This window comes from Myotis yumanensis, unplaced genomic scaffold (assembly GCF_028538775.1).
Source record: "Myotis yumanensis isolate MYYU_CA2020_CCGP unplaced genomic scaffold, mMyoYum1.0.hap1 SCAF_2, whole genome shotgun sequence".
NCBI lineage: Eukaryota > Metazoa > Chordata > Mammalia > Chiroptera > Vespertilionidae > Myotis > Myotis yumanensis.
Genome location: NW_027223753.1, coordinates 72,369,157 through 72,393,869, shown reverse-complemented (window position 1 = coordinate 72,393,869; position 24,713 = coordinate 72,369,157). Strand labels below are relative to the sequence as shown.

Below are 24,713 nucleotides of genomic sequence, written 5' to 3'. Positions count from 1 at the left end.
GCATTTAGTCCTATGAGCACAGTCAGCACTTTAATAGTAAGAGGAAAGGGTGGGGACACCAAGCAGAAGGCGTTTTACTTCTAAGGTTAAACAGCACAAGAGAAAGTGGCTGTCCCGCCACCCCGAGTGCCTGCCTGCCTTGTTCGTCAGCAGACATTTCATTCTGGAGTTTGATCCTCGCATGGAGTCTGGCTGGGAGGAAGTGTAAAGGAAGTCATTTCTAACCTCAACTTCTCTGTGGCTTTACAGCGTGTGCATAAGAACCCAAATCACTAGTTCCTAACCCCAAAGCAGGACGAGTTTTGCCTTGGCACAGGGTTCCTTCTGCAGGCCTCGGGCTTCCGGGGAAAATCCCTGACTGCCCTCGGCTTCCGAGGTCTGAGGAGACCAGGTCAGAGAAGGCCAGCCAAGGCTCCCCAGAGAGAACAGAGACGCTGCAGAACACTGACCTTAGTGGCCATGAGAGGGGACAGGGGACCACCCCCAGGCAGCGTCTGGGACACTCTCTGAAGGAATCCCAGGCTGGGGCCTGAGGTTCGCCGTCACACTGCAGACCATTTCAGATCTGTCCCAGGCGCCTGGGCATGCTCCGGGTGAGCACTGACTCTGCAGCCCAAAGCCCTGCGGAGGTTAAGCCTTTGAAGGCAAGGTGGCGGCTGCCGCGGTGTGTGCTTTTGCCAGGCAGTTCCCAGGCACCTGGGAAAGTATGCTGATGGTGACCAGGCGGGGTTTCCCTTCCAGCAAACCTGTGGTACAGCTTTCTCACCAGGGGAGGATTGATGGTTCAAGACAGCTTGAAGCCCCCTCCCCGCCACCCCCAAGGAAGCTCTGTGGCCTCTCAATCATCGTTAAACACCTTCTTCCCATGAGCCTCAAGCGTTCTCCCACTTCAGCTCCCCTCAGCTCCCAGGGCCTCCGCGGCCCCTCCCCCACTTCTAATCTTCCAGGGGGAAGAAAACAAGAAGAACCACATTTTAAGCTAAATTTATTTTTCTTTCCTCAGGCCCCCAGCTCACATTTCTCCCTCGAGAGTCTAGCGAAACCTCTGTCTGGTATCAGCCACCTCTTACATTCTGGGCCCCACACTTTCCCCACAGGGGGCCCCCAACCCTCCCCAGGTGTGTGAACCCAGAATGCTCCTGCCCCTTCTCTCTGGGGCCAGTCTCCTGGCTGGGGTCCTGGGAGACACCAGGGCAAATCTCTCCCATCTCCCTCTCCCCAGCAGGTATTTGTATGTAAGGTCAGGTGAGTGAGTTAAAGAATAACAAAGAGATAAACAGTCAAATGGGGTCATGACTTTGGGGTCAAGACAACAGTATTTATTGGGTGCTCATGCCATTCCATTTATGAGGCTCTGAGTCCATGTCGGGCTCTAGTGCTGGGTGTCCCAGAGGTGACTCCAGGGCTTATGTCTGTGTGCCCAGCATTGCTATGTCGAATGAGGGGTATTAATGAAAGTGGAGTCCGTAGCCCCCCACTTTCAGGAGATGTGTGTGTGTATATAACACTGGGCATAAAGAAGTGACTGGGAAAAGAACAACTGAGCTGTTCCCCAGGGGAAGGAAGAGGGAGCAGGAGCTGAGTTTGGAAGATGAGACAGGACTTATCCAAAAGGAGGGAAGGCAAGAATCTAATAGGACAGCCTCTCTCAGAGCCCACCTCCTTCCTCAGCCTCCCTCCTCCCTGTGCCAGGTTCCCCTAAGGCAGCGGGCAGTGATACCGAGCTACCCAGCGGCACAGCTCTAAAAGGCACCCACCCTGGAGAGAGGTGAGTGTGGGGTGGGACCTCAGGATGGGTGGCCCTGCCCCAGCTGCAAGGCCAGGCCTGTGGCTGACCCATCCCCTTTCAAGGAGAAATGAGCAGCAATGTCAGGACCAGGCACTGTACAGGCAGCGTCACCGCCGGAAAACGGAAGGGAGGAAGGGATGGCTGTCACTGCCCAGGCCTTGAGGCCTCTTGGTGAGGGAAGAATTTAGGGAGGGAGGAGATGGGCTCTGGAAGGAGCTTTGATGATTAAATCTCGTTAAAGAAGAACTAAGCGATAAGCAGCCAGGCAGGCTCCAGAGAAGTTGAAATGTAGAGATAGGCATTTTTCACGCAACCCAAATGCTTTTCCTTAATGTTGAAATGATTTCATAAATATCTGGTCCCGTAACCTTCTCCTCTGGCCAGCGCCTCATGGACTGTAACAGTGGCCAGCTTGAGGCTGGGTGTTGGCCCTGGAAGCAGGCAGAGGAGGTGGGCACCCTGGGTGTGACTCCCCGGGAGGGGTAAGAATAATATGGATGCAATCAGAATAGCATTAACTGAGTGCCCTCTGTTTTCAGGCCTGAGAGCCAAGCACTTTTTGCATTCCTTGTCTCTCATCAATCCTGAGAGGTAGATGTGGAAAGTACAGACACACAGTGGTTTTCAGTCACTTGCCCCAGGGTTACCTAAACTGCTAGGAGTCCTTTATGCCTCCCATAAAGAAATTTCTGCTTCTAGCAGGTTTTGAGTGGAGCTAGAAAGAATGTGACTGGGAAGACGAGGGTATGAAATTGCAAGCCCAGACAACATGCCATCCTCTCTTTTCCACTTGAGACTTTTCTTGACCAAAACAGCCCCATCTTTCTTAGTCCATGTCAATACCCTGAGCTTAGAGCCTTAACTGAGACTGAGCCTTAACAAGACGCCGAGAAGGGCCCTCTACCCCATGACAGCTGCAGTGTGGACAGAGCATGGGTACCCTCCAGTCCTAGACTAGCAATTCTCACCCTTAGATGACTGGCATTTTGGACCAGATAGTTCTTTTTTCGGGGGGGGGGGGGGGGTGCGGGGAGGGGTTTGTCCTGTGCATTGCGGGATGTTTAGCAGCATCTCTGTTCTCTATCTACTAGCACTTCCCCAGTTATGACAACCGAACACGTCTCCAGATGGTCCCAAATATTCCCAGGGGGACCAAATTCCTTGCTCCAGTTCCTTACTGATCCAGTTGAGATCCGCTGTCCTAGACCAGTGGTCGGCAAACCTCGGCTCGCGAGCCACATGCGGCTCTTTGGCCCCTTGAGTGTGGCTCTTCCGCAAAATACCACGTGCGGGCGCGCACGTACAGTGCGATTGAAACTTCGTGGCCCATGCGCAGAAGTTGGTTTTCGGCCTGGGCGAGTCTATTTTGAAGAAGTGGCGTTAGAAGAAGTGAGGGGTGGACATATAGAGAGGATGAACGAAAGGAGATAGACGAAACAAGTACACAAGACGAGTGTGGATGGGAGAGTTGGAAGGGGTCGACCTCAGCGAACATACCTCAATCAGATTGAGGAAGTTTTTAGCAAAGGCCAGTTTAGGAATACCCTAATTAAATTAATAACAATGTACCTACCTATATAGTTTAAGTTTAAAAAATTTGGCTCTCAAAAGAAATTTCAGTCTTTGTACCGTTGATACTTGGCTCTGTTGACTAATGAGTTTGCCGACCACTGTCCTAGACCAACCCCACACCGGATCCTGAGCTAGCTTTGTCCAGCCTTGTGCCTTCTCACTAAATTTTGCCCAGCTGCTTCAGCAGTAAACTCTGTGACTGTGTTGGGTGAGAGCTCACCGGCAGGAGCCCTGACCTCCAGGCACTCCCGGGGACCCAAGAACAGAGTTAAAAATGTTTCCAATGAATTCTAGATGTTTTCTCTTTTCTGACCCACCTGCCCGTCAGCACCCTGATCTTTCTCTCACTCATATACAGGAAGAGGAATACGCATTCGGGATATCCTGAGAGACGAAGAAACGCTGACACTCTTTCTCATGAGAAACATTGGCCTGTCTGACTCAGTCGTCCACCTTCTGGTCAACTCTCAGGTCCGGCCCGAGCAGGTTGGTTCTTGTCCTCGGCCAGTGGTTCCTGGAAGGGAGGGGTGAGCACGAGTCTGAGAAAGTCAAGGAACACCTTGGCTTTTTTATTTCCTTCTTGCTTTCACATTCAGAATCCATCATTCATGCCCCAGGTTCAGAAAAATACCTGGGAGTTACTCAGCCGATGCTCCTTCCCCTCATTGGATTCAGAGACAGGACAAATCCTGGCAACACATCTCAGAGGTTTATGATCACATGGCTCAACCTCCTTTTCTAGTTGAGGAAACAGAGGTTTATTCCCATATTCATTAAACATCTAGAGTGCCATGGGAACAATGTGGGCAAACCCCTAACTCCGGGAGCTTCCTGTGGGGGCCACAGGTGATGGTGAAGTCAGCAGGTGAGATGGGTGCTGTGGGACAATCCAGGGTCAAGAGTTAGGGCAGGACTAGGGGGCTGGGGATGGGGCAGTGCTAAATGAGGTGGTCAGGGAGGGCCAGGAGTATTTGAGCAAACCTGACTGAATAGAAGGCGGCCATGGAAAGAACTGTGGGAGTCCCAGGCCCAGAAGCTGGCAGTGCAGACACTGGGCTGTGCGAGGTGACTCCCACGTCACTGAGCCTGGTAAGGCAGCATGCAGAGCGGACCTGTTTCCCCCACACCATTTCTTCTTGGCGCCAGGCAAACTCCTTCCTCTCCCCACCTTGCGTAACCTGACCTAATCCCGCCACCCTGCTCCCCCCAAATCTATTTCCTCAGGCTCCAGGTTCTCATATTTGTTCAGAGCATTCCACCACTCACACGTAACTTTCACGTCAGTTAGCTGTGAGTTCTTCACCTGAATCCTGAGATTGGGGAAATGAGGCGGCTGGCCACTGAGGGATTTGCATGAGGCTGTAGAGCTAGAAATTGCAGCGGCAACCAGGTTTTCTCATTCCTAACCCAGTCTTCCTCACTCCAGCTCAGCGGTGTTCAGAGTCCCAGACCAGCGGCATCCCCAAGGCCAGGGAGCTGATTAGCAATGCAAATTCTCAGGCCCTACCCCAACCAACCCGCACACTGGGCTTTAACTAGCCCTCCAGGCAGCTCAGCAGGCTCAGGGGTGAGACCACTGCTTCAGTTTGGGGCCTTATGGCTCCTGGCCCAGCATTTTGGGTGTGGCAAGGTCCTGGGAGCCAGGCCTGGCTGTGCTGCTCCGCTATCCTTCCTCCTCCCTTCCCCTCCCACCCGAGGGCGTGGGGGCGGCAGCAGGGATTGGTCATTTTCCCCTCTGCTTCTCTTCAGCTCATAAAACTCCAGTCCTGGAAATGCCTGTGATGACTTCCAGTTGGTAATAAAAGGGAGGTGGAGATAAGGGCAGGAATTTAGGGGAAATTTCTTTCCAGTTTCTCACTGTGTGACGTTTAGATCTCTAGTTGCTGGGCTGTTGGTTGGCATCAGGGCTGAGGCCTCTCCTTTGGGGAGAAGGGTTTTGTTCACCAGGCTGTGACCTTATTTAGTGTGGTGGCTCTGATTAGCTGATGCTTCCCTAACCAGCAAACCCCAGAGCTTAAGAGGGAGCCCAGAGCCCCCACACTTGCAGAGGCCACTCGTGGTGACCCAGCTCCCTCTGCGCCCCGTGCCCACCATGCTTCCCAGCCTGGTTGCCGTGGGCGCCTGCTCCTCATCTCTGTCTCAGTCTCGGTCTCTGTCCAGCTCTGTGCTCCTTAGCAGCACCGCCCAATAGACCCTCCCTCCACGATGGCAGCGTCCTTTCTCTGGGCTGTCCGTGCGGTAGCCACAGGCCACAAGTGGCAGGTGGGCACTCAAAATAGAGCTAGTGCAGCCGAGGAACTGAATTTTAAATATTATTTAGTTTTAACACTTTTAAATTTAAATAGCCACATGTGGTCTGCAGTTCTCTATTAATCATCCTCATCAAACATGGGATTTTATTCTTTACCTCAGGCCTGGCTGCCCATCCTGTCCTTTCTGCCTGGTGCCTGAGCACCGCTCAGAAGGGAATCACATCACCCCCTCTCTCCACTAAGGAGTTATTAGACCAGGAGAGGGGTACAGTTCTCTGGTCTGGCCCTCCGCCCACCCCCAGCCCTGTAATCTCCTAGACTTGCTTCAAGGCCCAGCGCAAATGTTTCCTCTTCAGTGAAATTGTTCATAAATCCTCCTCCCTTTGCGCTGCCTCCTCCCTCTTCCCCACTCGATAAAGAGCTAACGGGTAATGGTTAAGCACAAGCTGTAGGTTCAAATCTCAACAAGGCCACACAGTTAACTGTGTGACCTCCAGCAAGTTAGCTAATGACTCTGTGCCTCTGTCTCCTCATTAAAATGGAGATAATTTACATATCTCGTGTAAAATGGAGATAATAAAAGTGCCCTCCACATGTGGCTGTTGCTGGAGCTAAAAGAAGGAATGTATGTCAAACACTTAGCACAGTGCCTGGAGCACAGTAGCCACTCGTACGTACTGGCAATTTTCCCTAACTATTCTCAACGCTCCCTCTTCTGTGAGCTCCTGGAAAGCAGAAAACTCACCTTGCATCTCTGCATCACCAGCAGCTAGTCTAGTCCCTGCAGGATGGGAACGCAGTGAGCGAGCACCGGATGAATGAGGGACGGAGTGAAAGGAGCAGGGAACTTTAGGGGTGTCCCAGATTTCCCATCAGCCTGCTGTGCAACCTTCTCACGTCCCCTAACCCCTTCTACATCGCTTTTCTCCCCTGGAATATTAGATGTCTGGACAACATGAGCTCATTGGTTCTCTCCACCTCAAAATGTTTTATACCCTGGGATTAGGATTGGGGGAATTTGCTGGGTGGTAAGAAGTCAAATGTAGGCGACAGGAAGGCTCTGCTGGAATACGTACTCAGTGACAGTCCCCTGAGGTCGACAGAGTCCACACCAACCAGCATCATCCGAGACCAGTGCCTCATGTAGGGATCAGGCTTCCATCTGTGGTCTGGACAGTCTCCACGCAGGGGGCAGCAGAGCCTGGCTGCTCTGCTCTCCAGCCCAGAGGACTGTGTAACTAACTGGAAGCCAGAAGAAGACTCCAGAAACCAGGGAAGCTCGGGAACCTGTTCACGGTGCTCAGGATCTTGTCCCCTGCTGGGAGCCCAGGACTCCTGAGGCCAGTTTCTGTGCTGGCTGGCCTGGTCCCAGCCAGGGCGGAGGCCTCCTTAGCCGCTGGAAGCCATCTTGGGGTTTGTGCTTCAATAGTCACGTCCAGGAGCTCCACAGGAGCTGGGGCATGTGTCCTAGGCAGGGGGAAGGGTTGTCAGATAAAATACAAGCTTTCTAGTGTCGTTTGAATGTCAGATAAGCCACAAATAATGTTAGCAAAAGTATGTGTCATTTGGACTCCGTTTAGGACATATTGTACTAAAAGTTGTTCATTGTTGATCTGAAATTCAAATCTAATTGGGCATCCAGTATTTTTATTGATTAAATCTGGTGAGAAAAGAGAGAGGAGGTTGGTCATTTGCCATCCCTCCAAATGCATTCTAGCCACTCCCCACCTGAGCTTCAGGGAGTAGGTCCTGATGGTACCTAAGCATTGGTGGACTAAGAAGCGATCGCTCAAATTTTAAATGGCTCGCTGGTAAAGTGAGGCTTGGGAGTGTATTAGTTTCCTGTTGCTGCTCTAGCAAATCACCATAAATGCAATGGCTTAAAACAATACCAATGTATTATCTTATGGTTCTAGAAGTCTGACAGTCAAGGTGTCAGCAGGGCTGTACTCCTTTCCAGGGGGAGAGGGGAGTCTAGAAGGAGATCCATTTTCCAGTTTCCAGAGGCTGCCCCTGTCCACACCCCTGGGCTGGTGGCCTCCTTCTGTCTCCAAGGCCAGTAGTGACCAACCACGTCTTTCTCGCATTGATTTACTCTGACATTGTCTCTGTGCCTCCCTCATCCACATTTAAAAGACTCTGGTGATGACATTGGGTTCCACCCAGATAATCCAAAAATAAAGCCAGCTGATAAGCCACTGTAATTTCATCTGCAATCTTTTTAAAAAAATATATTTTATTGATTTTTTCAAGAGAGGAAGGGAGAGGGATAGAGAGTTAGAAACATCGATGAAAGAGAAACATTGATCAGCTGTCTCCTGCACACCCCCTACTGGGAATGTGCCCACAACCAAGGTACGTGCCCTTGACTGGAATCAAACCGGGGACCCTTCAGTCCTCAGGCTGATGCTCTAACCACTGAGCCAAACCAGTCAGGGCTCATCTGCCATCTTAATCCCCCTTGCCATGCAATGTAATGTAGTCGCAGGTTCTGTGGGAGAGGGCGTGGACATCTCCTGGGGTTGGTGCTCTCCTGCCATAGGCAGTCCTCCAGGGTTGCTTCTCCTCCCTGCAGTTTGCTCACGGAATCCCCGACCTGGCGCTGAAGGACATCGCCTGCAGTGAGGCCCTCCTGGAGCGCTTCGTAATCTTCAGCCAGCGCCGCGGGGCGCAGACAGTGCGCGAGGCCATGTGCGCCCTCTCCCAGGGCACCCTGCAGTGGATGGAAGACACGCTGTACGCCAACGTGGACTTCTTCAAACTCTTCCGTGTGGTAAGGGAGGTTATTTAGCTTCTTGCTCTGAGGAGGTAATTCCTGGGGCAGAGCCTCATGGCAGGCCACGGGGAACCGTGCACTGACAGGGAGGGCACGAGCCTGGTATTCAAGACAATCCTTAAGGAAGGCTCCAGAGGCCCAGGCTCCTGGGAGTCACCACTGGGTATGTGGTTGTGGCAGGTCTGAGTCCTCCCCTAAAGTGGGGTACATCTCCTCCACCACCTTTCACAGCCTGGAAAGGAGAGGGGGGCTTGTTTGGACTCCCTGCCCTACCATTTTCTAGCAAGGTGGTCATAGGCAAGATAGTTGACTTTTCCTGCCCGTATCACTCATCTATAAAGCAGATATAATACTTCATAAAGTACAAGGAAATATAAATGAAAAAATACATGCAGAGCACTTAATACATTTCAATAAATGAGAGCTTCACACTCCCTGCTGTGAGCCTGCTCTTGTCCCCAAACGCTGTTTCTGGGAAAAAAGAAAATGACAGAGAAAATTGCATAGTCTCAAAAGCTTAGAAAGCCTTGACCTGGCTAACCCCGTGTTCCGGAACTGCGCCCAGACACACTTCTTGGGAACTGATAATATTTCCTCTTTTGCCAGAAGGGTAAGAGGAGAGGGAGTTGTATAAAGGCGGCATAAAGCAGCAGTTCTCACCCTTTAGAGTGTATGCCGATCATCAGGGAAGCTGGTAAAAGATGCAAGTTCCAAATTTCCACCCCCAGAGACGGGTTCAGGAGATCTGGGCTGGGCTCAGAATCTGCCCTATTACTTTAAGAGCTCACTGTAGGTCACCCTTTAAGAAACACTCAAAATTAGAATCCTTCAGAGAAAGGAACACATGTAATGTTTCTAGCATTGAACTGTGGTGTGTGTGTGTGTGTGTGTGTGCGCGTGTGTGTGCGCGCGCGCCTACATTTTAATTTCTGGAACTGTGTTGTGAGGAGTGTCAGTCACTGAGAGCTTGGTGGAGAAATTAATGTTTTTTGCCTTTTTATGGTTGCTCTCTCAAGTCCCAGAAAACCCACTCTCAGAGTTTCTTAAAAAGCAAGATGAAGGCTTTTAAAAACAAAATAAAATAAAACAGGACCACACAGTTTCTGGCAGAGTTCACACTTCATCCCTTTCAAAGTGTGACTCTCTTAGAATATTACAACCTTCCTGGCTCCTCCGGGTGGGCTTCCTCCACTGAGAACCCAGGGCCGCCAAAAGGCCTCCATGCGCTGCAGGGAGAATAAAAAGCCATGAGCTTTAAACTTCTCTGTTCACACTCTGTTTGCAGAATCAGACAGAAGAGTCAGGCAATAACAATCCCTTATTCTGGACAGCAAACACTAGCACAGCCAGGAGATAGCACCTGTGTTTGCAGAGCGACTGAGGTCCCCTGGCACTGAGGACAGTGCAATCCTCTGGTCACCAGGAAAGGGCCAGGCCCTCACGTCTCTTTCTGAAGGGCGTTGGCTGCTGATCTCAGTAAACGTGCCTTTGGGGCACGGCCAGCAGTTCTTGGGGGTGGGGGGCAGTTCTAGAAGTAGCAGGGTAAAGGGGAACCTGGGCAAACATCATTAGGACTGGACCCAAACTCAGGCCACTGCTTCACAATATTTTTTTATGTGCCTCAGGCATGAAACAGCTCTGGCCACCGACACAGGCATTAAGCTAGGATGTACTAAGGACTGTACATCTGCTTTGCCCCTGATTGATATAAGAGCAACACCACTAATCAGGTGCCTCCTTGCCCACTGCCAGGGGGTCAAAATATTTTTTATCAGATAAGAAAGACCAGAAGGTCTTTCTGTCCTTACACGCTGCTTTGGCAAGTGCTAGAATTCCGAAACCGGAGGAGAACTTTGGCCGATCACCCTCACTGACCTGAGCGGGGTCCTGCACGCTTGCTCACCACCTGCGTGCACGTGGCCCATGCACACAAATCGGAACTGGGCACCTGCAGGCGCCAGGCATGTGCTGAGGCTAAGGCTCCACGTGTGCCCCTCCCACCCTCACGAACTCTCTGTCAGCCTCAAGACCTGCAAACAGGCCAGGCCACAGAAGCACAGCTCAGACATGCCAACACCGGCAATGATGGGCCCTGCAGCGGTGGTGCCCAGCCGGGCTACACATGGAATCACCTGAGGAGCTTTTAAAAACTACGATTGCCCAGCCCCCACCCCCTGAGATTCCGATTCAGTTGAAACTTCAGTATTTTTCAAAATTCCCCAGATCATTCCAAAGTCCAACCAGGGTTGAGAATTACTGACCTAAAACACAGGAGTTTGACTTAGTCTCAATTTCTGTAGGGCAGGGGTGGCCCATGTCAGGCCCAAGAAATCATTTGGTCTGTCCCTGCCAAGGCATTAGGGGTGAGTTAATGAAATGTTTGACCGAATAGAGCAGGCTAATTTTTAAGCTGATAATTTTGTATGGCCCGTGAATGATGTTATAAATATCCAAATGCCCTTGGCAGAAAGGTTCCCCACCCCTGCTGTAGAGCAAGCATAATACTAATAGTACCCCAGATGCCCTAAGGCTTTCAAGCACTTCCATTTGATCACCCATAGAACAGGGTGCTGTGGCGATACATCCTCTCTGCTGTTATCTTTACAAAGCCGTTGAGTGGCCCAGAGACCGCCTAGGGACAACCGAATGGGAGACAGGCCTGGAGGACTCCCCCGCCCGCCATCTTCTGCTCCTGCTCCTGCTCATCTCTTTGGGGAAAGACAAGACCAAGACAGGATACGTGGGTCCCAAGCAAAGAGGACAAACACCCTGTCAGGTGCCCTTCAAATGTGCTTTTCCATTTGACACCTGGACAGAGTGGCTAAATTAAACAAAAATTACTAATAAGTAACCTAAAAGAAATTACAGGCATGAAGATAGGATTTTGCTTTTATTGCTCCTGTACCCACTCTCACAGTGTTTTTAGAGATAAAGCCTGAGGGGGCACAGAGAAGCTCAGGCAGACCCTCTGAGAGGGGCAGCTCTGAGGCTGGGAAGAGGCTGTTATTGCAGCTGGTTGGCTGGCAGCCACGCTGAGCTCCAGCGTGGGGCAGGCTGAGCCTCTGTTCTCCTGGGCTGTTTCTCATATGCACGGAGCCAGTGTATAAATAAGGTTTTATTAAATGCCAAGTCAGTGCTTATTAACAAAGAAAGAGGGACAATCCCAGTAAACCACTGTGACAGCACCTGCCCCTGCTGTGTAAGGAGCTGGGTGTGTGTATAGGGGGGAGGGGGGTGGGGGCAGGGGGGCTGTGGGGGGGCTGGGTGGGAGTACAACCTCCAGCCCCTGAAACCTGGGGGAGCTGAGCGAATTGGAGAGGGACTTTGGGGGTTAGCACCAACTGGGCCAGCTGTGTTTTTCCTCGGCCCCTTGGAGTCAGAAGTGAGTGTTGTCATCTTCAAATAATCCAAGTGCAGGACCATGGCCTTACTCCACCCCGCCCATCCCCTACAGACACTTATGCACACTTGAGCGCAAGCACACGCTCGAGCACGTGCACACATTGGACGCCCAGAGACAGGTGGGCTGGGAAGCAAGCAAGCAGCCAGGTGGAGGGCTTTTCTCCAGGGAGATTTATCCCCTCTTGGTTTCACCTCAATTGAGAGCTTGAAAGAGCCTGTCTTCACGTGTGGTCTTTCGGCCTCACCGCCCCCAGCTTGAAACCCAGCAGCTCAGACCTGGGCCCACGGTACCTGAAAGGCTTCACACCTCATAAAAAATGATGTGTCAGTTTCGGGTGAGGGGTTGGGACGTTTCCCATCTGATTTGGCCCGAGGTAAGCATGCCCCTCCTCCTCCTTCTCCTCCCTCTAGATCTAGATCCTTCCTGTTTTCTCTCCGACTCTGGTGCACAGCTTTGAAATCTTGCTGAGAAGCAAATCTGTCCCTTCTGCTCTGATGTTTATTTGTGGGAGTCCGGCAGGGGAACCGAGGCGGGTGCCAAGACCTGCCACACTGCTGGGAAATGGTTTCCCTCCCTTCCCCCTCTCATGGACGTTGATAGAGGAAATCTGGCCTCCCCAGCATTTGGCCCATGGCTTTCCCCTCCGCAGTCGCTTCCAGTGTGGCATGATTCAGCTTTCTTTCCTGCCCCTCAACTATTACTCTGTCACGGTATTTTATTTTTCTGACTTCATTTTACCTGTGTCTCTTTGACTATGGGGTGGCTGAACATTGTGTTCCGGGAAAGAAAGGAGCCGGTCTTGGGGGTCCAGACCCCCTGCTCCTTTCAATGTCCTGCTTTGTTCCTGGCTCTGCTCCCTAAATTCCTGAATCGTGGGGAAGAAGTGTGGGTGGATTGCCCGCTGCCTGGTGTGAGCTGGCCATGGTTTCTGCTCTCTGTGATCATCCATTGCGGTTTGCTAAATTTTAACTATGCCTTTCCATTGTCGGATGATATTTCTACATTGAAATTCTCTGGAAAAACCCCACATATCCAGGATTTTACAGTGACTTAACTTCATGATTTCCTCTCCCTTCTGATTTCTGAATCTTTGGACTGTCAACTTTCTCCCACTTCTGGTGAGGGTTTGGGGACGGAAGAAGAGAGAGAAGAGATGCCCAGTGCCAGCAGCATGGCGTGAGGGGTGAGCAGCAGGGCTGTTAGGCAAAAACAAAGCAAAATCAGAAAATAGGTTTTTTGAAAATGATTAAGCCACAGCAAGTATATGTGATTGACGGTGTTAAGATTTGTTTCTGTCTACATCTACAAAACGGTGTCTGTTATAATAAAAAATATCCCCTGGCTCAACAGATTTCAATAAAGAAGAAATAAAGAGGCAATAGGAGAGAGGAACATCAACGTACATTAAATGTGCATTAGGCCTACAGGCCTGATTGTCATTGGCTGACTTGATTTCTTTTAGGCTCTAGGCACACAGTAGGTCAGGGCTTAATGTCATGACTGATCAGATGTTGTTTTTATGAATTTAAAAAGGAAAAAATACTAAGAGGTCAAAACTGAAGTCATTCAGGACACAAGCAGGCCCTATGCCTTTAGGATAATGGGTCCTGGGTCCCGGCCTTTATTCAGTAGACATAGATTGAGCATGTATGTATTAGGCATCAGGTTCTCTCCAGGGTAAACTGGTTTGAAGAAGGATTTTGGCCTCATATTCCTTATCTCTACAGAACAGCAGTTCCTAACCTTCTTGATAGATTAGGACTATCTTTGAAAATCTGACAATAGCTCTAAACCTTTTCCCTAGAGAAATACAGAACAGACACAGGGGTTGGGGGCTCATGGAACCTCTGAAGCCAGACACCTGCTTAAGAGTTTTGATATTAAAATTTCTTTTCTGCCTACCATTAATAGACATCCTTTTCTAAAGGGTTTCAATATAACCACAGATTCTTCCGTAATTTATGAGTGATCAGCTTCTCCCCTGAGCATGGGCACAGTGATGAGAGGACCAGAAAGTGGGCAGCCCACTGGAGCACACAGAGAGCTCCTGGTGGCCAGGAGACTGGGTCCTGGCTCTGGGTTGGCCCCTAATTTGCTGTCACTTAAATGGATCTTAGCCACCCCATTTGTAAGATTGAGGTAACAAGGCCTATGTTACATAGTTCATGGAATGGTAGTGACATTCACATTAGAGAAGAAATGGACAAGAGATTTGAAACAAAAAGCATTTTGCTCTTACCAAAGCAAGATACAGCCACTTTGCAAGGCCCCACTGCCCTCACCCCCATCATTGTCCCACTCCCAGAAATGTCCTCCTCAAACATTTAGATGCAACATTCTCCTTCCTCAGACCCCTCCGAGTGGCAAGAAATCTCTCTCACGGAGTGACCTTTTGACTGCCCTGAGATTCCAAACTCAGTTTTGCTTTCATCAACCACAAATACCGGGACTGAAGTCACAATGGAGAGAAAAAGGCTGAGTTTCTGTTGAGCCAGAGAGTCCCATAACTTGTCTGTTCACATACCCCAGAGCCCACCCTCTCTTCAGACACGTTGTCCTCTCCAGTCCTGGGAGACAGCATGTCTCTGTGACCTCTCCCTTTACAGACAGTTTGGCATTCCCCCCGCCCCCATCTCTGAGTGATTTAGTCTGAATTCTCCACTCATGACGCATTTCCTGGTACTCAGGGTGTCCCCTCTGGTTGCCCCCTCACCACTGAAGCCAGCTTCCTCTCTTTTCATCTGATGCTTAACAACTGACAGGTTGCAACAAACATGCTTTAAATCCACATTCTCCTAGTTGCCTAGCAACAACTTCCCTCCCGGATAAATCTGGATTTCCTGTAGCAGCAGCCCAGGGGGCCACACTGTCTGTCCACTGCCTCATCTGCCTTTCACCCCTGGCTGGGTGCTTGTAAGCCAGCTCCTCCTTCACTTCAGAGCCTTCCACTGCTCCCACAGGCCATGTCATCCCTGTACCAGTAAAGACACTTTTAACCTATGGCTACCTATTTACCCTTGTGTTAAGCAGATCCTCAACTTAGAAATCAATACTGTTTTCCAGGTGGTCTTCTTCGAATCAGAGAGAGTAAAACAAAAATTTTAACTCATAAAATGTTCCTTCTGTGTACTGGCAACATGGCATCTGTTTAATTAACTCACTGGGTCCAAAGCATCAGCAAATACTGCTCCAACAAGATTATTTTTAGTAGCTAATGTGCTTTACTCTGCCTTCAGAAAAAAATATTACACAGTCCCAAAGGACAGGCACGTTTCTTGTCCCTTGTGAACCCAAACCAGAATCTCAAATAACCAGAATCTTCTTGGCTTCTGGCTAGGGCCTTGTATCCATTTCTTAGGTATATGATGATCAAGGCCCAAGGTCCCCTCAGACCAACCAAAGCTGATGGGAGATGATAGAGACATAACCTTTCCAAACCTATTTATATCTCCAGTCTCCTTAGGAGGTCTAACCAGACCGTGAACTTGGGTTGGCAGTGCTGAGCCCCATGGTGACATGGAAGTGTTACTTGTTATTTTGGAAATTAAGAGAACTTGTTTGGCATAGGAAGCAGTGGTGTGTGTGTATGTGATACTTGTCATTCAGTATATGACCTTTTTTCTAGAGATGTTTTCACATTTCCATTCAAACAAACTAACATTCTCTTCCGGTTCTTCTGGCAGAAACAATCCACGAGAATTTTAATAGATAAGGGGGAACCAAAAGAAAAGGAGAGTCCTGGGAAAGTCATTTTATAATTTATGGCAACATCATTCAGACAATTGGTGACCAGGTTTAGATGGAGGGCTGCCGGGGAGGGGCAGGGGGAGCACAGGCACTGGTCTGAGATGTAAGTGGTGTCTAAAACAAAGGTATGAGTACAAGACTCCCATTTTTTTTATCAGACCCACTGGAAAGAGGTAGGAAAGAAATTGCAGATATAGTACCAGGCACTCAGCTCAGTAAATATTTGATTAATAAATATTATTAAATTATTAACAAGATTGAAAAAGAGTGTTAATAGGACATAAAAAATGCATCTCAAGCTGTTGTTCCTCTGGTTCCCTCTCCACACATTCCTGGTCCTGTTCTCTCTTATCTGACCATCTCTCCAGTCACTCTCTCTAGCTGACTCTCCTCACGTTCCTCCCTCCAGCAAGAATTCCTGGCCCTCCCCTTCCATGTACAAACACTGCCCCCCTTGTCACTATTGTCAACTGATCTTCCAAACATCAACTCAAGTGTCACCTTCCCTGTCCCCAAGTGGAATTGACCTCACTCCCTTCCTGTAAGTCACCATCATACCTGCAGAGACATGCAGCCTAAAGCCTCACTAGACTCCCTCTTTTCTATTTGATTATAGTTAACTTACTCATTAATTAATATAATACATATTTATTGAGCACCTGCTACATAGCATCTTTTGAGGGTATAAAAACACAATAAAGCCTGTTCTGTGCTTAACGAGCTTACAGTGTAGTGGACAGATATATTAGAAATAATTGCAAACCAATATAAAAGTGATATGAATGCACTGAGAATTCTAGGAGCAGCTAGGGAGGATCACCTAACCCATGGGGAAGGCAAGCAGAAGAGCATGGTAGTAAGAGAAAGAAGGCCTTCTGGGAAGTGAGGGGGCTGGCTCCTGGGGGCAGCGTGAGGATGGGTGGAATGGGGTGAGTGGGCATTTTATCTGTTTCTCAGGAGAACCCTGACTAATGCACTGCCCTAAATGAGCAAGCACAGCATTTTATGGAGTATCAGGTATATACACAATTATAGTTGGTTTGCTTGTTGCTATAATAAGAGCATTTATTTATCAAATTACGTGTATATAGGACATGGTTCTTTTCTACGTGGAGCTTAGCATCTAATAAGAGAGACAGATGACAAATAAGTGGCAGAATAATTACCAGCGGTGAATAGTGCAAGGAAGGAAAGAAGCAAGGTGCCCTGGAAGAGCGGAACTGGGCAAGGTGAGCAAAGGAGCACAGAGAGAAGACTGTTATCTGAGCCCACACGGGGACAGCTGGCTTTTACACAAATAGACTTTAATTTCGGAAGTTAGGAGAAGAATAGACAGGCCTTGGTGATAACTTGCCAATGGAAAACATTTTTTACCCTCTCGCTTCATCTCTTCCTACCTATTCTTCTCAGCCCCATCCTCCTATGGGAAAAACAGTAATTAAAGTGCCTTCCCAGCATGCACTGAAGCTATTTGCAAGGAATTTCAAGTAAGTCCTGGCAAGACCAATGCCCAGCCCAGTGTTCAGGTTAAAGAGAAAAGATACTTTCTGGGGTATATTTCAGTGATGGCTTTGCTCCTCCTATGTCTGGAAAATTCCTCTCTTGCCTGCTGTGTGGCTGTCGTGCATAACAAAGTCTTTCATTTGAGAGTTAGAAAATAAGCCTCAAATGCCCCATGAGTGGACCTGCATCTGTTCTTCAGTTCCAGGGTGAGAGCGTGCACCCTTGCACCTGTAGCGGGAGAAAGGGGTACAGGATGTATCGCTAGAAACAAGAGGCAAAGCTGGTCAAAGCTCAGCTCCACCTGCTTCTCTGCTTTTCTGCAGCTGGATCCATCCACCCCTCATTGGGGAACCGCACTGGCAAATAAGAAGCTGAGGTTGTGGCTTGTGGTCACAAGGGTTTGAATCAGAATGACATGTCGAGCGGTTAAAATGCAGATCCCCCCCAGGCCTAGTCAAAATGCACACTTGCATTTGAAAACCACTGTCTTAAAACTTAGAATTCATTCCTGAAAAACAGAAGATCAGTGATTCAAGCAGGTTTGAAACTCTGAAGAATGAAGTCATTCATTCAGGACTTGAGCTGGGTTTCTGGAAAACAGGGTGTTTGCGAAAGGCTCTGGGACTCAGAACCAGCAAGTGGAGGTCCCCGTTCCCCACACTGTGGAACATGCATGAGCAGCTCTGCGTCGTGGCACGGGCCGGGAGTCACCAGGACTCCGCTCTCACCGGACAATCTGCAAGCGAACTTCTTTCTCTTTCAAGCTGCAGCTTGAGAGAAAGGTGATGTAACTGGCCGAATCTTTTACATAAGAAAATGGTGTTGAACAGAGGAAGCCACACAACCTGCCTGAATGGACACAAAGGGAACAAAGACGTGAACAATGAGGAGGAAGCCTGGGACTGTATACAAAGCCCAGGGGGGACAGGTGGGCGCCACGCAGGCAGCCTTCCCTTACACTTTGTTTTCCTTCCTTCTGTTTTCCTTCCTTCGGGAGTCTTGTTTGGTGTCACTAAACCAGCAATCAGGCTCATTTGGTGTATTTCATGTCACCATGGAAGTATTGGTGATTGACTAGCTCAGCAGGATGACTTGGAATAAGAGCCTCTGCTTTTCTCAATTAGCTACAAGAAGTTTGTTTCTGAAAGCAATCTTGCAGAAGAGGTCTTGTGACCAGAAAGAAGGGAGGAAATGTTTTTCAAGCAAACAGGAGATCGATAGTACCTGTGTGTGAATGTAAAACCACATATATATTTAAAAAAATACTTTTCCCATCAATTACAGCTTCCTACACTCCTAGACAGCAGTTCTCAAGGTATCAATCTGAGATCTTGGGGAAGAATATTATCTGACATGTCTCCAAGAATTCAAGAGGTAAGTGGCCCGATGACAGTTCATTATAATTTAACTTTATCTTTCCACCAATTTACCACACTTATTATGTCAGACAATTTAATTGTACCTCAAACCTGTTCACAGAGAAATACATTTGATCTTTCCTTCTAGCAATTTTAAAGCACCTGTTTATATCCTAAACTACCTGTGCTCCTGAGCTGGAGGCAAAAAGAAGGGAGCCGTCCTTCTGATTTCACACCTAGGAAGACATGCGACCTTGTCTGGCTTGGCACAGAGTATCGGTGAACTCACAGTGGCATCTAAGGGTTTCTGGCACTGAGGTGGTCCGCTATTCTATTATGCTCTTGAAATACACACAAATCTATGCCGCAATTGTAGTAGCACACATTTATAGTCTTAGCAGGGCTAAGTGCCTTACATATATTGACTCATTTTAACACAGTGAAAGTATAATGGACTTTGTGTGTGTTATTGTGAAAGATAGTGCACATTTTGATTAACATCTGGTTGCACAAGCCTTTCCCCGTATAGAAATTGATCTTCCACTTAATAGGTGAGAAGTGCTGGGGGCATAATGATGAACAGATATGGTCACTGCCCATGTGAAACAGACAGCCCAACGGGGAAGAGCAATGTGAAATAAGCAATTACTTTCACCATGATGAGTATCATGAGGGAGGCAAAAAATGAAATATAATTTTCCTGGAACTTTTTCCCTCCTCCACTATTCTCAGCTGACTAGGGCGTAGCCAAGCTGGAAAACTGCATGGTTGGAATCTGTTTGCATAAAGCTAAGCTCAACTGAGGCAGAGTATAAGCAGAGAAAGTCAGAGAAGGGCCCGTTGTACTGATGGCCACCTGCTGCACTGGGAGTCTCTGTTTAATCTTCTTTTATTTATAAGCATTTTAAAAATTCCTATCAGTATAATAAGGTTGAAGTTGATTGAGAATGTAAAAAAAAATTCCCAAAGCATATCAACACTCTTAATTCTCTGTGGGAGTTCCAGAAGGTTTCTGGCCTGTCTGGATAACAAGTCTCAGCATTGATGAACAGGGTTGAAGCAGATGGCCCCATTTACGGTATATTAACTGATACGAAACCATTTGACCCTGGGACAGCCCCTTCATCTCTTGCATGCTTGGATTAAATGAGCAACAAAATAATAACCTCTTACACGACTGTCATAAGGCTTACTGTTGTTGAAGCAATTTGCGATTCCAACTTTATTATTGAAGCCTAGTCTGTGATTATAGGCGTGACTCACTGTGTGGATTCGACAAGGCACTCAGTAGTTTCAGAGGGCAAGTGTTGGCATGTGGACAGAGAGAGGGGACGGCAGGTAAACATCACTTATTGCAGTAGGGGAACTGTTTTCAGTCTCACCTGATTGACTCCTAATAGTTTTTTTAAATTCCCAAGTGCCTTTGAAAGTGAGTAATAATGGGGGAATAAAAGCAGCATTGTTTATTTTTATTTTTTATTTTCCCTTAAAGCAAAGTCAGATGGCACTGTGGGAGCTGAGACTCTGGCAACTCTGGGAGCCCTCAACTTAGTTCTGAGCATTGCAGACCTACCTTCAAAAGATGAGGCCAGAGAGCACTGCAGGTCCCCATATGGAGAAGAGACCCACCCGTCTCTTCTTAGTTGGGTGCAGAATTAAAAAGTGTTGTGTTACCTTTTTACAAAGTGTTTTTCCAAGCATGGAGACTTTACCTGTTCTATATTTGCTTGAATCTTACACACACACACACACACACACACACACACACACACAAACCACAAACCACACATTTCAGGAAAATGAAAAAGTTCACATTTGATAAAATCAAGCTAATAAGAACACAGTTTTCTAATTATAAGAAACTAAATTATAAACTTTTTGGCTAAAGAGATTTGCTCTGACCTTGCCTTTCTAGACAGAGCCATTCCTCCATCAGTTTTCCCCTAGTAACCCCATCTTGGTATAATAACAGACTCTAAGAACTGGCTTCCAGAGAAATATTCTCTACACTTCCTCAAAGACACATTCTCAAGGAATTCAAGTAAAGGGGACTGGAAGAGAGAAGTGATATTACTATGTGTTGAGATTCACTCTTTGCTGTTCTTTAAGGCTTATCTTAGTTTCTTCTTAGGCCCTGAGTGGATGGCAGTAGTGTTTAAGAATGCTGAGAATATAGATGCTTTCTTTTAAATGTGGAGGTCTCCCCAATACTTGGGAACTTGATTGCACAGTAGGTTGTGACTCTGGCTGCCTTAAAATAACCTGAAGCCTTTGCCTTGCTCCAGTTCATCCATCGGCCGAGTGTCCAAGACTTGCTGTGGGTGACCAGGCCCCTCATGCAGACTGGTGGTCCAGAGACCTTCACACAGCTGATGGGTGTCCTGTCTGACCTGTTGTGTGGCTACCCAGAGGGAGGAGGCTCTCAGGTGTTCTCCTTCAACTGGTATGAAGACAATAACTATAAGGCCTTCCTGGGGATTGACGCCAAGAGGAAAGATCCTATCTACTCTTACGACAAAAGAACAAGTATGTTTTCTGAGTCCTGTGTGTCATCAGGCTGTGATGTCAGTTAAGCTGATGGTTTGACACTTTCAGGTGCAACCAGTCCCAGGTTGACCCTCCCTTGGTCTTGTGGAGGGTCCTCAGGCAAAGAGCTTCTCCTCCCAGAAAAAACATTTCCCCTTATAGGAAGGGGGTGGTGTGCATAAGGAGTTCTGGATGTGAGCCATGGAAAAAACTGAGACCCACTTGGAAAGGGAACAGAGAGGACATTCCCCACTGATCTGATTGAACTAGGGTTACGTTCTAGAGGAAGAGAAGAAAGATAAATGAGGAGGCAGCCAGAGCTGCAAGCCAAGCTCAGGTCAGAAGGGCCCTGGCAAGTAAACACGGCTGTGGGATGTTTTTATAAACACAATGCACTGAAAATCTGTGTGTCTAGTACTGAATTATGTTCCCAATGGCAAGTCCCTGGCAAGCCCTCTTTCCCACCTTTCAGTATTATTTTTGGCTCATATGGGGTAAAGGATAGTGAGGGGGCGGGGGGTGGGGTGGTGGGAGGAGGTAAGAAATGCAACTAGGTAACCCTCTAGTTAAACATTAAAAAGGCAGCGAGGCACACACCAAAAGTCACTGGGACCTAAAATAGCCACACAAACCAAGAAGTTGAGCAGCAAATTGAAGGAAAATCATTGCTACTAAAGCTGAGATTCCAGAGCGAGGCCTTGTGTGGCCTCTCAGTCCCTTTCATCTGAGAACAGCCTCTGTTCCTTGCACTAATCACAAGCAGCCTTCTCAGCCTCCTTCTTCTAAAGCAGAAGAAGAAACCACAGGGCAAGCCCCGTCTTTTGTTTCTCTGATGAGGCCCTTTTCGAGATGAACTGTGGCATTTTGTTACTTACTAATGATGAGCTTGTTATTGGTGGGGCACAGCCTATTAATTTAGGTTATTTGTCAAATCCTCCAGCATGGAGTTGAATAAGACACGTGATTTGCACACACTAATGACCGTGTTTAGCTCTGAGCAACGGAAGTTTCTATAAAATCTGTCCCTTCTCTCCTGGCAGCGACCTTTTGTAATGCATTGATCCAGAGCCTGGAGTCCAACCCTCTAACCAAAATAGCTTGGAGGGCAGCAAAGCCTCTGCTGATGGGAAAAATCCTCTTTACTCCGGATTCCCCCGCAGCACGCAGGATACTGAAGAACGTAAGGACCCAGCTAGTCTTTTTTTTTTTTTTTTTAAATATATTTCTTTATTGGTTTCAGAGAGGAAGGGAGAAGGAGAGAGAGGTAGAAACATCAATGATGAGAGAGAATCATTGATCGGCTGCCTCCTGCACGCACCCCACTGGAGATTGAGCCCACAACCCAGGCATGTGCCCTTGGCCGGAATCGAACCTGGGACCCTTCAGTCCGCAGGCTGACACTCTATCCACTGAGCCAAGCCAGCTAGGGCAGACCCAGCTAGTCTTATCCCTTCTACCTAGGACCACCCAGAAGAATGAGAGGGGGAGAGAAAGGGAGAGAGGGAGAGGGAGAGGGAGAGGAAGAGGAAGAGGAAGAGGAAGAGGAAGAGGAAGAGAGATATACTGTGCTCTCCTGGTAGTCAGCCTTCTGTTTGTTTTTTGCTACGTAGACTCTTGAGTCCCGCCCGCCTCCCATCACCAAAATGCTTTGTGCCAACACCCCCTGCCTGGGCCTTCCTCTCTTTGCCCAAACTACAATGAGTTTTCCTTTCCCAGTGCCTGAATTATATCCCTAATGGAAAAGTTCACGTTTTCTGAATCCTGGCTACCTGAAATAAAGAGAAGGAGGAAGAGCAATTGCTCACAGGGAGTCCAAATCTAGCTTTAGTTAGGTTTGGAGATAATAACATCATCAATATTACATGTACCTCTGAGATAGCAAGAAATTAGATTCTGTCAGTCTGGGAAGCTGGGAAATAACAGATTGTTCTGGAAAATATCAGTAGACTGAGAAAATTAAGACATGTCCTTGAAAAGCCTTTGGTTATGTCTTTCCTGCTCATGTCACAAACATTGGGGGTTGGTGACATGAGCAGGAAAGATATAACCAAAGGTTCTCGCTCACTTTTTTTTTTCTCTCCGTTCTTGTCTCTGTCCATCTCTGTCTGGTTTTAGGCCAACTCGACTTTTGAAGAGCTGGAGCGTGTTAGAAAGTTGGTCAAAGCCTGGGAAGAAGTGGGGCCCCAGATCTGGTACTTCTTTGACAAGAGCACACAGATGACCATGATCAGAGTACGGATGGCAGGGGGAGGGGAGAAGAAGGGCCGAGAAAGTTCCACCTGTTTCCTCAGTAAAGGGTTAATCACTATTGGAGTTTGATCAAAAAATAACAAGCAGGGCCCAAAGGCACTAGTCCTAGAAGCTGTCACCAAGTGGAGTCACTGACTTTGGGTAGAAATATATTTCTTCAGTTCTGGGCAAATGTAAATATTGCCACAAGACCAGTGGCTTTCTGAGGTTTCTCATTTTTGTAAATTCATTTGAGAGGCTCAGATTCAAAAGCCAGCTCTATAACTGCAAAGATAGTTCTGATATCCAGCTTTGCAAAGCAAGGAGACAAAGGTTCAATACAGCGGAGATAATTAAAAGAATAAAAAGTTTCATAAGAAAAAGAAAGTTTCCTATATAACATTTCCCTTGCCCCTCTGCCCCCACCCCAACACACATACCCTCCTTATAGTATAGAGACTTGTGTATTTGGGGGAAATGGGATATAGATAGGTATGCCTTATGATGGAAGAAAACCCACTAATGTTTAAGGGAGCCTTAGAGTCTCTATTCCTATTCATTAAAAATTGGAAATGGCCCAATAACAAGACCAAAAGATCCTGTGGAATTTCCTAAATGCTGTGACTATATTGCTTCTTCCCAAGGACACCCTGGCAAACCCAACAGTGAAAGGCTTTTTGAAGAGGCAGTTTGGTGAAGAAATTACTGCTGAAGCTGTGCTGAACTTCCTCTACAAGGGTCCTCGAGAGAATCGGGCTGATGACATGGCCAACTTCGACTGGAGAGACATATTTAACATCACTGATCGTGCCCTACACCTGGCTAATCAATACCTTGAGGTAAGGGGCAGCAAGCCACCTAAGGGCCACACTGGGCCCCTTAAAGACAGCCCTGTGGATGAGCCCAGAGATATCTCAGCAAGTCAAGTGGTCTTGGGTTTCAGCTCTCATTTTCCCCAGGAGAAATAAGAATTCCCAGAGCCCCCAAACAGAGATGAATCCTGTTTCTCTAACAGCTTATCCCCACTTAAAGCAGTTCCCTCTTCACATCTCCTGCCTCCACACAGCTCCCTGACTCCTCCTTCCTTGCAGCCCATGAGGTGTCTATATCTGTCCTCAACCCTCTCCGCTCTGCCATTGCTTCAGTGACCGTCACTGGCCAGGGTCTACCAAACCTCAAGTCTGAGGTCCCACTGCTTGCTGGACACTCTCACCCTAGGTTTTGTAGGCACATTAGGGTCAACATGTCCAAAAACAAATTTATGTTCTCCTGTGCTGATTACTGTCCTCAGCATTTTTCCAAATTCTCAAGCTGGAGATTTTAGTGTCATCCTTCCTTATCATTCTTCTTCCCGTCCCCCAAAACAGCTATGACTTACTGAGTGTTACTTGGTACCAAGGCCTAGGTTCATTGCTTTTACATATGTAAACCAAAATTAATTGTAGATTATAACAAAGAATTTTTAAAAAGCATTTATTTGGGCAAACAGACTTGCAACCCAGGAAACACAGATCAGGTAGCAATCTAAATTGTGTTCCGTGGAGACAGAGGGGAGGCT

At 48.0% G+C, this 24,713-nt stretch overlaps 1 protein-coding gene and 1 pseudogene across 1 annotated transcript in view; one reads left to right on the top strand and one right to left on the bottom strand.

Annotated features, from left to right (window-relative positions):
• The window catches only part of ABCA4 (ATP binding cassette subfamily A member 4), a 128,636-nt gene that overhangs the window by 15,419 nt on the left and 88,504 nt on the right, over positions 1-24,713 (top strand). The window contains exons 5-11 of the mRNA XM_070405633.1: positions 3,720-3,847; positions 8,189-8,386; positions 18,327-18,416; positions 20,686-20,926; positions 21,967-22,106; positions 23,042-23,158; positions 23,800-23,994. Of these exons, the coding sequence (XP_070261734.1) occupies positions 3,720-3,847; positions 8,189-8,386; positions 18,327-18,416; positions 20,686-20,926; positions 21,967-22,106; positions 23,042-23,158; positions 23,800-23,994 (1,109 nt within the window). The remainder of the gene's footprint in view (positions 1-3,719; positions 3,848-8,188; positions 8,387-18,326; positions 18,417-20,685; positions 20,927-21,966; positions 22,107-23,041; positions 23,159-23,799; positions 23,995-24,713) is intronic.
• LOC139004744 (small nucleolar RNA SNORA48) lies at positions 10,002-10,146 on the bottom strand (annotated as a pseudogene).